Here is a 17,409-nt window from a genome sequence, read left to right on the forward strand (position 1 = left end):
AAATTCAAAGCTTCTTAATCAAGCATAAGGTAAAACGTTGGGAAATTAATCTCCCTGTCATAATAGAATCCTATTCAACGACCTTAGAGATATCATAAATGGTTCCATTGGTGTCTTTTATGAATAAACGTAAAAACAGTGTATTCAAAAATGTGAATTATATGCTCCTGTAATGACAATTGCTTTTCTATTTGCCGATTTGCTAGTAGTCTGCGCACATTTAATTACACTGTATATCATTTTCTTACATGTTTTTTTTTCATGCTTTCAGGCTTAACAAATCAACAGTTCAAGTGGGTGCCCCACAAGCCGGGACAGGGAGGCAACGGAGGGAAGCGGATGTCAGTAGGCGACTGTCAAGAATACAAATGGTGTGTTTGCGACCGCGTGTCGTTCAAAAGCGACAGCATATCCTTACCACTGGGTTGCAGCCGTGAAATGAATGCTGTCGCACAATTTCGCATTACATTTCTGTAAAGGTGGTGTAATTTTTTTTCGTTTCCAGCGAGAGCTGCACTACGCCAGCCGCTTCGCCAGGTCAGGGTGGCTGCGCGCTAATCCGTGGCACCATGCTCCGCCAGCTGTGCGCATGCGCGGAGTGACGTCAGAGGCAGGGGTGGTGTTCGCGCCACGCGCCTCGCCGCGGCTCTGATGGCGGAGCAGACGCCGCTCGCCTCGTCAGTTGTGCGCATGCGCAGAATTACGTCATATCACGCACCGTTTGTGCGCGGCGCGCCTCGCCGCGTTGCCAGAGGTCAGTTGAGAGCGTAATGTCTTCTTCCTCTACTGCAATGGGTTTCACGCCGCCGTACAGGCGTCGACGCGCCGTTGGTCCGAGCGCGAAGCTGCGTCAGTGGCTTTCGGTATCGGTGGATGCTGCGTCGCGAAGCTTAGCCTCTTAGCGCAGCGCTTTCAGGAAAAGATATGGACTTACCTCTTGATGTGGTAGCCCAAAGCGGGAAAGGTTGGTATCGGCAGGTTCCTGACGGCTGGGATGAGGTAATCCGGTCGTAAAAGGTATAGTTGCGGAGCGGATGTGAACGCGTCCGCTCACACGGCCCCCTAACGATGCATCGTGCGTCTTACTTTCAAGCGAAAGGTAAGCGTAAGGGTGGGGGAAGGGGGGGGGGTGTAGAGCTGGCGTGAGGCTCTGCAGCTGACGCAGGCCTAGAGAGCCTCACGCCAGCTCTACCTCCCGCTGCACCCCTCCCTAGATAACAAACAAGGAATATTCTTGCGCAGACTACAGACACACTCTCTCCCCTCACCCCTTGCCCTAGCCCACTATCATCCATCCTTCCCCACTCCTGCATGCGTCCTATGCGCAGAGCCCTTCGCCTCTTCCCTCCAAATCCTTTCCCTCTGCCCGGCGGACCCCTCCCCCGCGGTACCTAGAGAACGTCAAGACCTTGGAGGACTTGGAGACCCTGCTGCGCTCGGAGGACCCGGCCGTGCAGACCATCGCCACCGGCCGGGCTGCCAGTGTTACGGACATTAGGAACATAAATACTTCAGTGCAGTGGGGTCGTGCGGAGACCCTGGGGCGTGCCCCGAATTCCTCTTACAATAAAGTTTTTCTCTCTCTCTAAGCGTAGCCTTAGGCATGTACCTCTCGTTCCTCGACCAGGCTCAACGAGAGCTAAACCACAGCCAATTTTTTTCAATGACGATCAGACCGATCCTCAGGCTTGGGCTCGGAACGAAGCATGCAAATTCGTTCGCAGCCCTTGATGTATACTTCTTGAGGATGTAAAGGAAGTTCCGCACCAGACGGTATGCAGATTTAAAGATTTTTCCCTATGGTCGCAAGCAGTTACGTAACAAAGAGTTTCGACCGATGCTTTCGATAGGCGGTTTTCACCTAGGAACATAACTTGGCATGTGCGGCGCAGTCCAGTATGTGGGCATAATGTAGGTAGGGCAGGCCAGTATGTATGTATTATTCAAATCCTAAGCAATGACTTGTATACCACTTTCGGAAAAATCAGAAAAAGTGAGCTTTGTTCTCTAACATGATAATTATTGTTCCACGGCTGATAACTAGTAATCGTGATGTTTGTAGGAGTAATTGTTGCAAGGTCTCTGTGTCCGTCTAAACATGGGCCCAGGTTAAAGACAGAATTTTTTTTTTGAATGTGCTGCCCCTCGGTAGCTGTAGAGGACCATGCTGGTGGACAATGTTTCGCACATATTGCAGTTTGTAGCCAGTGCCGACTGTCGGGCTACGTTAGTGAGGTCGTCGGCCGTATTACTACTGTCCGTACTGGCGTGGGAAGGTCCCAATGGAATAACGAATGGCGTCCCTGTTTTGATAGGCGCACAGCTTATTCGTATTTAGTAACAGAGCATGCCCCCCTTCAAGCCACTTCTACAAGAGGCGTTTCTTAAGAATGAACTGCGTGTGCTAAACAGTGACCGGTGTCTTTACCTCCGGAAATAAAAATATTTTCATGGCAAGGTAAAACCACAGTACATAGGCGATTCGAGAACTGGGCGCGCTCCCAAACGGCGCTATTGCTGGAACTGTGTGCGGGCCAATGTGTGGGCCCGTCTTGGAGCACATAAAGCTGGCGCACAGAACTTCTTTACTTCATGCCCCAAAATGGTGCAAGTGATGCCGCATTGGTGACTTCAGATCGGCTTGCTGCAAACGATGGGAGATACGGGTTACATAGGGACAAATATGGGACATTGCATATGAAGAGAATAATCCTTGAAGTTTTTATGAATTGAGCGCATTCATGGACGATCGTTAAGTTTATATTTCAGCGCACGCATAACAGGGCACCTCCCCTAAGAAGTAAAGTCCCGTTCAACAAATCTGAACGTGACTGGTATTTGAGGCTTAGCACTCATCAGTGTCCGGAACCCGATGTCTCCTTGATGACTTTCGACTCTGTACCTCATTAATATCTGTAAAAAAATAAAGTTGTTACGGAACAGCATGAGTACAGGTACACTAGCAAAAACATTGAGGCAAAGAAGGCCGTTTTCAAAAAGAAAAATATGCTTCAAAATTGTGTGGATCCCGCGGACTAACCCAGCATCAAAGCTTAAGCATCAAAAGTTTTGTAGAGCTGACTCCTTCATGTCAATAAGGAAAAGTTCAACGGGTGGATTAGCAACCTTGAGGAAAAACGTAGGTACCTGACCAAACTGGGAAGTGTGACTCAGTCCGGTTTTATATATGAAAACAGCTTGTCGATATTCTGTGATGAATGGTCATGTCCGATTTGAATTGGCTTCCGGGAATTAATAAGGACGTAAGGAAAGGTTACAGAATTGGTTGGTTCTAGAGAAGGCAATCTTATGACACAAATGATCACTTTGTACAGCCCGTTACTCACAATAAATTGTATTAAATCCAAGTAGGCAACTATTCTTGTTTAGGCTGATTGAAAAAAGTGCCATCTTCCATTTTAAGACAAGAATTTACCACGTTTCTCAACAGGGCTCCCAGAGCAGAATCAGATGCGCAGCTGCGATTCAGTGGCTAGGCCACTCGGCTGATGAGTCGGAGGACCCGGCTTCAATCCCGGCCGTGGAAGGAGCGTTTCGATGCCAGCGAAACGCGAAAGGTGCCCATGTAATATTAGCGCACGTTAAAACCCAAGGTGGCCTAAATTAATACTCAGCCTAGCACTACGACATTTTGATATATCATGTGCCATTTAGGCTCGTTAATGCCTAGGATTGAAAATTCTTATGGTACCGAATGGCCCGCTTCTACTGATTCCAAAAACTTGGATGAGTTTACACGAAGTATTACTCACAACTCAGCTCTGATATAAAGTTTAGACTGCTGCATTTGGTATCCAGTCTTTTGCCATTCAAGCCATTCACAGAGATCCCGTGAACTGTCATGAAAATAAAAAAAAAACACATACCTTTGCTAGAAGCGTGCAGACCTCAAGCTCGGCTATTCCTTTACCAAGGCAACCTCGCGGGCCAAAACTGAATGGAAGGGAGCCGAACGGGTGCGCGGTCAAAGCCTCGCCGTGACTGGCGCTCTCTTCACTGCCTTGTTTAGCTGACCGGAGCCACCTTTGTGGAAGGAACTCGGATGCCCGGGAGAAGTTCTCCTCTAGCCTCCCCGTTACGAACTGCTCAGTCCTAAGCACAACCTGCGCAAGTTATTGATGCGTGCCATTAGTAAACCGCGCATCAGCCTCAGGTGATTTATTCATATGGATCAACTAAAAGCAGTGCTTTGGTTTCTGTACTTGAACGTGCTAAGTAAACTGCTTAACAGCTAACAGTGCACTAGAGGTTAACTTTTCAACAACAAAAAGAATACGTCACCCTCTATGCCGACATTTCTGAAGAAGGCCAGAGTAAAACTGGTTAAAAAGGGGTATTTTAATTGACATGCCGCAGGCGTGTACATGAGGTGTCCGGGCGCATAAATGGAAGTAAAGCGTTCTGTTGGTTCAGTGCAGAACTGGAACCGTGCGACCCCATAAAGAATTCTGCGTACGGGGCCCTAACAATGCATAATACGAGAAATAATCGCGTTAACGTTGCCTGGAGCACACACACACACACAAAAACCACAAATTATCGAAGACTACCGTAGATTGGCATCTAGCTTAATGATTCCTCTGTACTAAACAGCGTCATGTAGTGCCACACACACACAACATTATCACACAAATAACGGAAAATTATCCTACAGATGTCACACATTTGTGTAAACTCGTACAGTCATTATAGAGATGTCACAGAATATCATACAAATTTTATGATAATCTATGATGAATCCTGTACGAGGTTATCGCATCACATAATTTTTTTCAGCAGGGAAAGGACGTAGGAAAACCACATTTATCGTTTTTGTGCATGCAGACAATAGCTGTCCTCTGTGGGGGCTACGTAGCAAGCCCAACGGGCTGCCGTTGGGTGTGCCGCCCGATGCCGAGATGCAAATCCCGCACATATATGTTGGGCCCCCATGGGCAGCCCATGCCTGACCCATGAGGGCCCGCAACTCAGAACCCCATTTGCGTTAATGGCGGTGCAAATGTTTTTGCGGCACTCCTGAGCATTTTCACCGCAGCGGATGAAAACTTAGGCCCCTCCTACATGCGCCTTTTTTATGCTATCAAAAATCACTCTGGGCTTCAAACTAGCATAGACACGCATCGATATGGCAGTACAGAATATAATCATGGTGAACTTCTTTTTCGACCTTAGGTATATGAGTAAAGGAGCCAAAACACGCCAGTTTTCGGACAAACAAAAGCATTTCACTCACATGGAAAATTCCAAACTTACATTCGCAGGTATATGATAACCGGACATAGTTACGCTGTGTCTCAACTTGATATTTACGCCTGGTATGATTGGGTAAAATCTGAAAGAAACAAAGGAACAGATTAGCAATGGTAGACAGAGGAGGTTTGAGTGTTTTGTGCTGCCTGTAATGCAAATTCTTTTACTTTATAAAATGCTGACAATGCTGGCGTAAAATGATTCAAAGGTATCGCAGCTATGACTGTACTGTGCGGATGTGATGACTTAACCCGCCTGTCAGAATTAATCCTGTGGTGCAGAAATTTAGAAATTCGCTCTCCAAAATGGGCTTGCTATAGCGCCAGATGCACTAGGTTCTGCATGCTTGAAGGGTTTGTTGACGCCAAGAACCTCTGGGTTACGATGCGCTGATTTCAAACCAAATTGTGGAAGGTTCAGCGTCCACCTTTGCTAGAGTGCCGATATTTTTGTGTTCTACTAGAGAATAGCCATAAAGTACACTTTTTATTGCAGGGTTGCTCGAGAACTTCGCTTAGTTGCGCCTACCTACGCCGCGCGTAACAGCTTATAAAATCATTGAAACTGTCCATTCAAGCACAGTTATATAATGTTTCGTGGAATCATAAAGCCATCCAATATAAGTCGTCTTTTTATGCGATCTATTTCAGGTAACCAACAAAATAATAACATATTCCTCTTCTCGAGGGAGCGGTTAAGTTTGTCACAGTCGCTCCAGACGCGACTCTAAAGAGCAAAGGTATATGCACCACGTTCTCTCCACAGAAACGCTAAAACTTTGTTCAAGCTTGGAGTGCGCGCCTATTATTACCAGAAAAGGCCACCCTGGCTGCGTGTACACAGGCAACGAAGGCAAAAAATATGACAATAAAAGGGAAACACTGCTCACTGTTAAAAGAATTCGACACTTGTGAAAAAATTGACTTCTTACGTTTGACTTCGACGTTTGTTTCCTGCCGCACACTGCTCTCTTCTTTCTTATCATCGTTATACATACTCGTATCAGTTTCCTTTTGGATAGATCGCTGCATCTTGTTCCCTTTAAGATATAACCATTTCGTCACCCTCTTCGCTTCTGCCCCATAGGTGAGGACCGGTAAGATGAAGGTCTTTTGGACTATCCTACTCAGCGATACTGGTAAGGAGCTGCGTGGGATGTAAGAAGTGGCCAAATGCACCCCCCCCCCCTCCCGCCCAGTTTATGAATTTCAAAGCTTCACTTCAGATGGTAAATTACTGTTCGTTCCTAGACGGGTTAACATTACATTAGTTTTCCGCATTATGAATTTTAGGCCCGGAGTTCTGCCTTGGCTTTATAGGACCTCGATCTTGCTTTCGTGCTCAGAATTACCGGAAAGGGAATGTCAGAGAATCGAAGCTTACGAAGGTATTTTTCGTTATCTTTTATCCCTGTTCTATTTCTCGACCTGGCATCCTTGCTCTATGGGAGGCTATGATGGCTGATGTTACTCTATGGGAGGCTATGATGGCTGAGCAGTTGCTCAAGAGCACAGACCTTTGGGTTAGTTGGCGCATAGCAGACACGTACAAGCGCAAAAAAAAAACATGGACAGAGAGACATGGACAACAGGAGCGCTTACTTCCAACTGAAGATTTATTGACACACAAGCACAATTATATACACCTTGCAGCATGACATCAAACTGATAGCCCTGCCGACATCACGTGGCCGCTCCCAAAAACATTATTTACTTTTTAGTCAGTGTGACACGGTGCGCTGACGCAGGATGGACCCGCTTTTCTAATCAATTCTGCCTCTATTATTTCTCTAACATCCTGACAACTATGTTTGGCCACAATCTTACATGCGCTGAAGATAGGTTTACATGGTTTCTTATTCTTTTCAGCAGAGTCATGACAATGTTCAGAAAGATCACCGTCGCTATAATTGCCTACTTTCCTCCTGTGTTCCAGTAATCTTTCATTCAGACATCGGCCAGTTTGACCGATGTACATAGACACACACGAGCAGTTGCTATACACATTTTCGAGTATTTTGCATATTTTCCTTGTACATCCTCGTTGTGCAGAAACCATGTCATTAACTCGCGGTTTTTTCCTTAGTGACTCTGGTTCCTTCCAGTTTGTTAATATTTTACCCTCCAAAATTTCCTCTGTGTACCTCGTTGTACTATCAATTTAATTTCAAAGCTTTTCTGGGCCTTTAAGATTGTGTGCCGCAACCAAGTGGCAAGATGTTACAAACCAATAGTTTCCTTTTAGGGAAGATTGGCAGGCTGCTATTCAAAACATATTGTTATTCAGAGCGTATATTGGCTAGCTGATGTTCACCTGGCAAACACATTCTACCCCATTGTAGTTCTCTCTGTTACTTCCTCTCATGATTCGGATGAGCAGTCACTAAGACCCCTTACCACTTTTAATATCTCGCTGCCTATCGAAAACTGTTGGTTCTTTTCGTGACCACGTCACATTGGGTTGCGTCAGAATGCGTCATACTTACTCCTGGCTCACCGCTCACCACGGAACATTTGTGCCGTCCATCATGCGCTGCAATTCTACTTCTGAGATATACCGATGCGATGTTCCAAGCGAATCAGAGATTTCCGAGGTGCCCTCCAAAAACATTTATCAAGCTCTTCATCGGGAAACCCTCTGAACACATCTTGCGAGCGGGGTGAACACGACCGGAGAGGTGGTGTCACCATTCGTGACCCCCTTCCTGATTAATACCTCATTTCTTTTCTAGTAGGGACTGTGCTCGGTGTGCAGTGTCTCTAGGTATGTTCTGGTACCATTGCATGATCCTCTTCCCTACCCTTGTAGGGAAGATCTTTTCTCGCAATGTGTGGAGGATAAGGGGCATGTATCAGGAAGTTATACTCCGCATGTTAACGGTACGAATGCGTTAAGTTGTTGATTTACCTATCTGGGAACCTGCATTGCCCCTTTGGGTGACAAAAGTCCAAGGCTGCTGTACTTCTACAAACAAGAGACTTTGTAAGAGAGGATAGACAGCTAATCAATATTTACATTTAGACAGCCTAAGTATCGGCTTTCAGGTGGATTAATTTGATGTTACCATTTCTGCACGCTTACTCTACACTCGAGGCATTTAGAGATTTTATGCACAGGGTAGCCAGTGTTTTTAGCGCGCCCCCTCCGTCCTTAGTGATCTGCAGTTATTTATTCCTCTCCAGTCACACTACTCCTGTGCATAGGTGGTAAGTCCTCCCCTACTGCCTCTAACGTTTCCAGTGTAATATGAATCTCCTCAGCCTCATTGCCTTTGTCATTAGCGTGAGAATTATTTCCGCTCTTGTACGATATCATGCAGCATTCCTCGGCTACATAACTGATTCACAGATATTACTTGTGCTGTTGCATTGTTTCTCATTGCGTACTTCTAATATTTGAGCATGCCTAACTTCTGCGTTTACGCTTCCTTGGTTCAATAGAACTGGCTCAATTCTCTGCACCCTGTGCTTCTTTACACCGCTTAACTTACACTTCGCTTAATATAGGGCGGCTCTGATAAATTTGGGCGCTGCAAGCGCCCTCTGAAGGAAGAGAAACAAGAAATTTTTTTGGAACACACTAATGGCGGGAGCAGATGCGTGCGCGGCCCGGCGCACTGTATGGCCCTCCTTCCCTGGTGACTTTGGCGATGGGGCTAACAAGAAGACCTTAAGCTCATGTTATACCCCGGCGACCTCTAGAGGGAGGCACAACCTCATTGCGGGCTTCAGTGGCAGCTCTCTCTCTCTCTCTCGGTGTAGTGGTTCGCGTCGAGAATATTCACGCCAACTCCTCGCCTTTCTTCGTGCGCAGGAATGACCCACTTCTCCGCTTCCGGGCTTAAGACACGGCTTTTAGGGGGCTGGTGCCAGGAGAGTTAGCGTTTCGCGCGCGATGAGGAGACGCGCATGACTATGAAAGCTTATGATTTGTTTTCTTTTGTTTAGTTTCTGGTCATGCTCATTGGAGTGAATCATGCAAATCATGGCTTGCGGGAAGCTGTTAAGAATCAGCCGCTTGTTCTGGCAGCTTCGGTAGCTGGGTTTTGTGCGCTGTCTTTACTGTCCTTTAAAATTTATAAGCAGTGTTTTCTGTTGTCTAAAGTAATCTCTGCGCCATCAATTTATCGTCGTTTTAAAAGTGGGCAGTCAGCTACGGCATGTCGTGCCAAATTACATGTACCTGAAAGAATTTAGGTCTAGAAAAAAAGATCCTGTGACCTAACTTTCGCTAGATTTATTTTAGCGGTTCCCTTATGTTGCTCTTAATTTAAGTCGGTTAACTGGTGGTAGGGAGATGTAGCTCTGCCTGGTACAGAAACGGCGGGAAACCTACGCTGCATATGATGAAAATTGAGCGCTACTTCAGCTATGTAGTTACGTTCCAGTAGAATTGGAATATATCAATAGATCAGTATATATCAGTATATATTAATATTACTGATATCAATGAGCGCACAACTTTGTAGCCTATACGTCCAGTCTGTTTGAAGCAACCAAGCTCACAACCTCCGTGCCAACAGTGTTCCACCAGCATGTAAAGAATGTGAAATGTTCGCTAGCGATACGCATGACAAGAGGACAATACCTTACAGTGATTTGGGCCAGTGCACTCAGCACTTGCAGTTGAATGTTTTCAAGGGAATGACTGGTTTCAACGCGAATGTTATTCCCAGTGCAACAAGATCTTCTGGCTTACAATCGACAGTGAAGGTAACAGGCAAAATGGCATAAGTGCGACTGCTAAATGATTTCGAGAGTGTGTCGTCCGTAATATTCATCTTTTGCTTGTCACTCGAAGGTCTGACGATATCTCGTGTTGTCCGCGAGTAAATTCATTTCAAAAATGCAAATTTAAGACATTAACCTAAGAGCATCAGGTTAAGGCACAAGACGAAACGTCTTAATCTTTACTAGAAACAAGCTTTGGTCAGCGTTGCTTTTTGGCATAGGATAGCCATGCTCCAAAATAGCCGATATAGGGAGCTTGAGAAGTACCAGGACATAGAAGGCGTGCTTTAGGAGTTCTGTTAATAGGAGGTGCAAAATACTTTGAAGGGTCCAAGCGGCAGTGGTTAAACTTCTTACCGGAGAGCTTCTTTGACGCATGCAGAAAGGTAAGGTGATATGTAGTTTTTGTTAGATCCTTTTTCGGACAAGGCGAAAACCTCCTTTCGTGCTTCCTCTTGAGCGATGGGGTTCATCGACAAGCAGTACAAGGCGTAAGTGGCCATTGCTGATGTCTGAAAAGTCACCAACAAATATTTTGCTCCGTTTCGTTCTATGAACCTGCTCACCCAAAATTGATTTATATGCATTAGCTTGAAATAGAGTCTGTTCAATTGATTTCTAATGAAATTCAACTGTAAAAAGATAATCAATAAATTGTTTGCTCCTTGCAGCAAGGCCAGCTGGTAAACGTTATTAGACTTTATTTACATTGGGCCTTTGGCACAAAGTTAATAACGTGTACAACATATAGTTTTTACCTGCTGCAAAAACTTTCAATACAGGGCACTTTTCCGGGGTTGGTTTATGCCACCTTTTAGAGTAGGGCTCAAGCATTGAGCGCTGGTTAAACTTGAGGCAAAAAATGACAGTATTTGTTTTATTTATTTGAACAACATAACGCCCTGTAGAGGAGCCTAATACATAGGGATGCGACACGTATGCACGCACGCATACACGCACGAAGAGACGCATGCATGCACGCATGGCTCGTTGCTGAATGAGAACTATACTGTTAACGCAGTGTAAGCTAAATGAATGAAACAGTGCACAAGCACGAGTCTTGAAGTAACACCACATTTGAAAGTCGCAATCAAATTTACAACAAAAACGTTTCCAACAACCTAAAATATGTGGAAATATCCGTGAAAGTTTTAAATCTGGCGAGTTAAATGAAGAAACAAACCGAGTTATTCCAAAATTCCAATAGTACAGACGACAAAAACACATTATCACGCTCAAGGCTTATGTTAATGGCTTATGGTAATAGCTGGCGAAAACCAATTAATATTTTACTGTATACATGTGAGGGGCAACCGCTTAGAATTTTTTATTCTATTCAGCTATTGTATGGAGTATGAATTATTGTGCACACAGGCATGTGTAATGTAGTGCTTAAGGGTAAAACAGGCGAAAAAATACTGCCTGAGGAACACTGAAAGAACTCTTCATGAATAGGCTCATTTATATAAGGTGTGTGAAAAAGTGACAGGCGAGCATGTGTCTATCTAAGTGCTAAGAGAACCATTTCTCCGTAATCTTTTTAAACCTGCCATGCAAAGATGTGGTGAGTGGTAAAATATAGAAAGAGCATTGCGGCTCGTAGGTATTGATTGTATGGGTTAAGTAGATTTGGTTGGGCTCTCGGACAGTTCCTACATATTGAATTTTAGGTAGGGTTATTGGGGTGCGTGCAAGCTTCTTCAAGCAGGGAGGAGCTTGTTTTAGTCTGTATTCAATGATTAGGAATCAGCGAGTAGCGCATGTAGCAGGCGAGATTAAACTAATTATGTCCCGTCGCATTGAACAATTTATTGGGTCAAGGTACTTGTTTAAGGAAGTAAGCACAACACTATTGTTGCAATCAAAGAAGATTAACCTGAGAACAATGTATTATAATTATATAGTCTTTCGAACACCATAAATTTTATCCCCCAAGATTAGATTACAATGCTTGACGGTCACTGCGAGCGGAAATTGTACGATAAACCAAGCAGTTATGATCAAAAGGCTTTACTCGAGATTACAAAAAGCTACGTAAATCACTTCTATGCCCTAGAAAAATCAAAACGATGGACCAAGGACGCTCCCTTGTGGAAAGCTTCACGTTGCAGGCAGTAAATAAAGTTACAGCGATAAATACAGGGAAACTGTGTTCGGAATAACAGATCATCTATTTCGCGTGCAAGGACACGAACGTGAATGTTAAAAAACTGGAAATTGAATTTTGGTTTGTGACGAAAGGAAATGATGCATTAACTCCGCTGTCTTGGTGGACAGCCGCACTGCGCTGTCAGGGAAGAGATAAAGGAGGGAGTGAAAGAAGAAAGGAAAAAAGAGGTGCCATAGTGGAAGTCTCCGGAATAATTTCGACCACATAGGCGTTCATGCCCAAGCCGAGTAAAAATATAAATATAGAAAATCTGAGACCAATATCTTTCACGTCCTGCGCCGGTAAGCTCATGGAGGTGGTGATTGTGAAAACATTAATTTGGTAGGGACAGGAGGTATATGCTTGAATCAACCCGTAAGGGACCGATTTTTACAAGCACTAGGTGGAGGTCTCTAGTTTGGGACCCCAGTGGCGGTGGCCGCCGCTCGGGCCCGCCCGAATAAGGCTTGTTGGGTCTCTAAGTCATGGCATCCGAGCAGGGTTGCCTCCCAGTCCTCCCGGGTTGGGTTAGAGATGGGGGGATGGCCGTGTTAGAGGGGCAGGCCCACACCATGTGATAGGTGTCTGAAGAGTTGAGTTGTATGCTACAGGTGGCATTAGACTGCTTATTCTGCCGCAAATTGCTCCACAGTAGCGTCACTTATATGTTAATAGTGTCTTAAAACCGGCCAGACCTGCCCCTCTATGCGCACATTCACATATAATAGCACATATTACACTCCCGCCGTCACCATCTATGTCCACAATCACTCACAGCAGAACATAATCCCGTCCAGAAGTCACCACCTATACACACATTAAATCACAGTAGAGCATAGTCCATTGCAGTGCCACCATCCATGCACACATTCACTCACAGAATAACATAGTCCAGTTCAGAATACATCATCTACGCACACATTAAATCACAGTAGACTATAGACGGTCCCTGCTGTCACCATTTAGATTCGAGATCAGTGTCTTACAGGAATGCTAAAAGAAGGCGGAAGCCTCCCTTCTGCATGTCTGGTTTCCACTCGGGTAGAAAATGTCCTGAACTGTACTGTGAAGGGCTGCTGTCTTCTTAAAGGAAGCGAACATCACATACCGTTCCCTGTTGTACTCTGGGCAGTACATAATATAATAAACCGCACTACAGTGCGGGCAGCTGCCGCTAAAGGAGAGGTCAGAATGTTTCAGTGCTGCCAGGCACAGCAATGTATTGATGAAAAGGCAGGGAAGGTGCCGCTCATCCGCCTTCTTGAGGCCTTTACATGGGTGAGGGTAAAGGCGTTGACTATATTGATAGTAGGCTGTAACATCTCTGAATGCATAGACGGGATTAAAATCGGGTTCCTGATCAGGTGGAAAAAAGAAAACAGCCCGGTGAGAGAGCGCGCGGACGGATGCGTCTGCTGCCTCATTTCCTACCAACCCCTAATAAGAAAGGGCCCATAAAAGGTAATGGTGTGCGGGGTCCGTATCCCATATGCAATTTTGGTAGATTCGACAGGCTAGGAAAAGAGTGCAGCCTTAAGGGTTCAACATTCCGACAGGCCCCTCTTGAGTCGGTGATTATGTATTTTTAATCGCAATTTGAGGCCACGAGAGCAATCACGGCCTCTTCTGCTTGTGTTGCACTGTGGGCTCTGAAGGTGAGGCCATTAACTGTGTTGCTGTTGCAAACTACAGCGACCGTGTACCATCTCTCGTGGTGAGGGCCGGAGGCGTCCGCGTAGTATACACCTGTTTTGTTGCCATAAAGTCGGGCTAGGGCTTCCGCTCGTGCCAGACACTGACCATTATGGTCTTCGTGTGACTTGTTGGCTAGAAGACGTCGCATATGGAGGGCGCGTTTCCACAGTTTTGGGATGTGAAACCTATCTTCCATAGGAGTGGCGTGCTGGAAATGGAGTCGAACAAGAAGGCGGCGACCCGACTCTGTTTGCGACAAGCGCGTGTACGGGTTTGTAAGGTGCGCCTCCCGGAGCTCCCGGAAAGTATTCACCACCCCGAGGGCCATAAGCCGGTTGTTTGAGGCAGTCATGGGGAGGTCAAGGGTACGTTTAACAATTTTGCGAAGGTCGACCTCGAGGGGATCCTCCTCTTGTTTCCGTACGTGAAGATAAGGAGTCAAATAGAGAATTCGACTGGTTAAAAAGGCGTTTGACTGCCGCAACGCATTCTTAGTTCGTAACCCCCCGCGTTTGGCGGAAACCCGGCAGACCATGCGGCCGACATAGTCCCCTACCTTACGGAGTCCATCATCAATTGTTCGTATAGAACCACCCTCAAGTGAAGGAGGTATTTTAGGTGTGCACTTTTGTGAGTTGCGGAGGTGCACAAATTTCGATTTTTGAGGGGAACATTGAAAACCGCAGCTGCGAGCGTAGCGGTCTACTAACGTCGCGGCTGTTTGCAGGCTGGTTTCAATGTCCTCTGTGCGGTCCTGCGTGGCCCAGAGAGTGATGTAGTCGGCGTACAGGGCGGGCTGCACGCCGGCGACACCACCCAGCTGGGCCGGCATGTACTTCATAGCCAGATTGAAGAGCAGCGGAAAAAGTACCGCGCCTGGAGGGTTCCCCGCGTGCCGAGTAGGTAAGCACCATGCTATCTTGGCGGCGATGAGGGAGAGAGTCTCCAATTATTTATAACAGCACGAGCTACTGCCGCCCTCCATGTTCAGTTTCTGGCCAAATTTATCAGCGTAGGACGAGCTGCTCTAAATCAATAATAAAGTCATCGACCCCTCCTTCAGGAATCCGGCCGACAGGACTATTTTGACCCTGGACTCGAAAGAAGCTTTTGACAACGTTAAACACAGTAAAATTCTGGAGAGCTGTAACGCCACCAATTGCGGTGAGAAAACATTCAGATTTATACAAAACTTCAGAATATAGGAAAGTTTACATCAAAATTGGGAATGCAAAATTCGCCCCCACCAAGATGGGAACCCGAGGGACGTCTCAAGGGTCAGTTATATCTCCAGCGCTTTTTAACGTTGCCCTCATGGTCCTACCCGAGAGGCTCAATGGCGTGCATGGCTTATGCACACGACGTTACTGCCTCGTCCTCCCGGGGCAGCGTGGGGCAGATGGAAGGGGGTCCTCTGGGAGGCCGCCTCGGTAGCTCAAGATTACGCTCGGGAGTCCGGTCTGGAATGCGCTCCGAACAAATGAGAACTCCCACACATTAAAAGGGATAGAAACCTAGGCTAGAACATGCAAATTTACGTTAACGTCACACAGATACCAGTGGTGGAGACGCTTCGGGTATTGGAAATACAAATTAATCACTGCTTTAGCGATGCGACCACCTTGCAAAACATAAAGTCCCCCTGTGAACAAATTCGTGGGATGATTAGCATGATATTCGGCAAGCATGGTGGACTTCCAGAAAAATAAACCGTTCGCTCGGTTCAGTCGTTCATCGTCAGTCGCGTGGTGTATGCGGCGCCTACCTCAAGCTGAGGAAGAGCGACGGCGGGAACCTCGACGCGATGATACAGGCGGCGGTTAAAAAGGCTCTAGGAGTCTCTCCAGTGCATCCACGCAGCGCCTGCTCCAACTTGGTGTCCACAACTCAGGTGGAGGAGCTAATTGAGGCCCACAGAACAAGCCAAATTGCCAGGCTGTTGGTGGCCAGCGCCGGCAGAGAAGTCCTTCGGGACTTCAATTTCGCGCTTTTCCCCACCACCGAACGAAGAGTCAACATCCTGGAGCCATGGAAAAAATACTTTTTCAGTTAAGCCGCTCCCAAAAGTAAAAATTGGGAGTATAATCAAGGGAGGCGTGAAGCCAGGACAAAGTTTATTCCAAATTACTGCCGGAATAAGAAAGGCATGGAATACATGGATGCCGAGGAGGGCATCTGCACCATTGCGGTGGTGCATAGGGGGAAGCGGGTGTACGCGCTCTCGGTAAAAACTACCGACGCGATAATGTTGGAGGAAGTGGCGATTGCACTAGCCGCCACGCATTCCGACGCAGCGTGCACAATATCGGACTCGCAGCAGGCCTGCCGAAATTACGTGCGGGGTAGGATAGCACCACTGGCCCGCAGAATATTATTGGCATTATAGAGCAATTCGGATTCGGCCGTGAGTAAAAACCAGATGTCATGGGTGCCCGGTCACCTGGCTGAGGGGAACGAGACCACTCACGCGGCTGCCCGAGCGTTTCTTCCCCCGGGTTCCGCTCAATTTCCCGGTTCTGCCATGGCAATCATGCCGATTACGCTAATCTCTTAGGCGGATATTACAAGCTATTTACGTCTCTGCAGGGTACTCCTGGGATCCGCCAAGGGTCTCGACAGGACCGAGGAGTGCCGCCTTAGACGGCTGCAAACCGGGTCTTTCTTAAATCCCGCCGTACTAAATCACGTGGACCGTACATTAACAGGCACGTGCAAATTCCGCGGGGCAGTACGCTAACCTACACCACATGGGATGGGCCTGCCAGTACAATATACATATAGACGTTATTAATCAGCCAACTAGGGAGGGCTTTGAGGTGGCCCTGCCCAGCTATATCTTGGAGGCCCAGCGGGCTCTGGTGCAGAGAGCACGGGCAGCGGCGGCGGCCAATGGCGTGCCGGAGTAGGGAATGCCACGCAGCCCACCTCCCTTTCCCAATTGAGTACAGTGTTGCAATAAATGTTTTCTCCCCCTTCTCCACTGACACCGTAACGTACACGGGCGCCTTTGTGTTTCGCCTCCATCGAAACGCAGCAGCCACGGTCGCGTTCGAACACGGGTAGTCGGGCTCATTCGAGCAAGCACCTCAACCACAATTCCAGATATTCTACTTTTAGCAATATTCTACTGATATTCAACTTTCAGCAGTATTCTTTGGTATAAAATAGAGTCAAAGCCAGTCGAAATACATAAATATATAGCACAATTTGGTGGCAAGCGTTATTCGATGAGCCAAGTTAGTCGATCCAGCTACCAGCTCACACCGTGAACATTTGTTTTGAAATCGATGCTGATTTTAAAGATTATCGTGCGAGCTTGTGAGTAACCTAGTGCTTTGGATAGCACGGCATGCTCCAAGAAATTTGCAGACGCTACTTTGCAACAAAGTGTGCCGGTGGTTGAGTGATAACGAAGGATTTCTTGATAAAAATTGGGCATTGATGGGGTATACCGTTTAAAAAAAATCAGGCCATACATCAATGATTATAAGGAAAAAGCTCACTGGAATGGTAAAATGGTTTTTAACGTTACAATGCAGGTAACATGTTCAGACGCCGAAGATG

General features: G+C 46.5%; 1 protein-coding gene across 1 annotated transcript in view; it reads right to left on the reverse strand.

The window, feature by feature from the left end:
• Positions 1-2,793: 2,793 nt before the first annotated feature.
• Positions 2,794-17,409, reverse strand: part of LOC149370468 (putative cytochrome P450 49a1) — a 73,872-nt gene continuing 59,256 nt past the window's right edge. The window contains exons 7-10 of the mRNA XM_089577798.1: positions 10,359-10,513; positions 5,275-5,353; positions 3,888-4,124; positions 2,794-2,913 (exon numbers count right to left, since the gene is read on the reverse strand). Coding sequence (XP_089433924.1) covers positions 2,794-2,913; positions 3,888-4,124; positions 5,275-5,353; positions 10,359-10,513 — 591 coding nt within the window. The remainder of the gene's footprint in view (positions 2,914-3,887; positions 4,125-5,274; positions 5,354-10,358; positions 10,514-17,409) is intronic.

The sequence above is a fragment of the Amblyomma mixtum genome, chromosome 1 (genome assembly GCF_055824585.1).
Source record: "Amblyomma mixtum isolate Tamu chromosome 1, ASM5582458v1, whole genome shotgun sequence".
Classification (NCBI taxonomy): Eukaryota; Metazoa; Arthropoda; class Arachnida; order Ixodida; family Ixodidae; genus Amblyomma; species Amblyomma mixtum.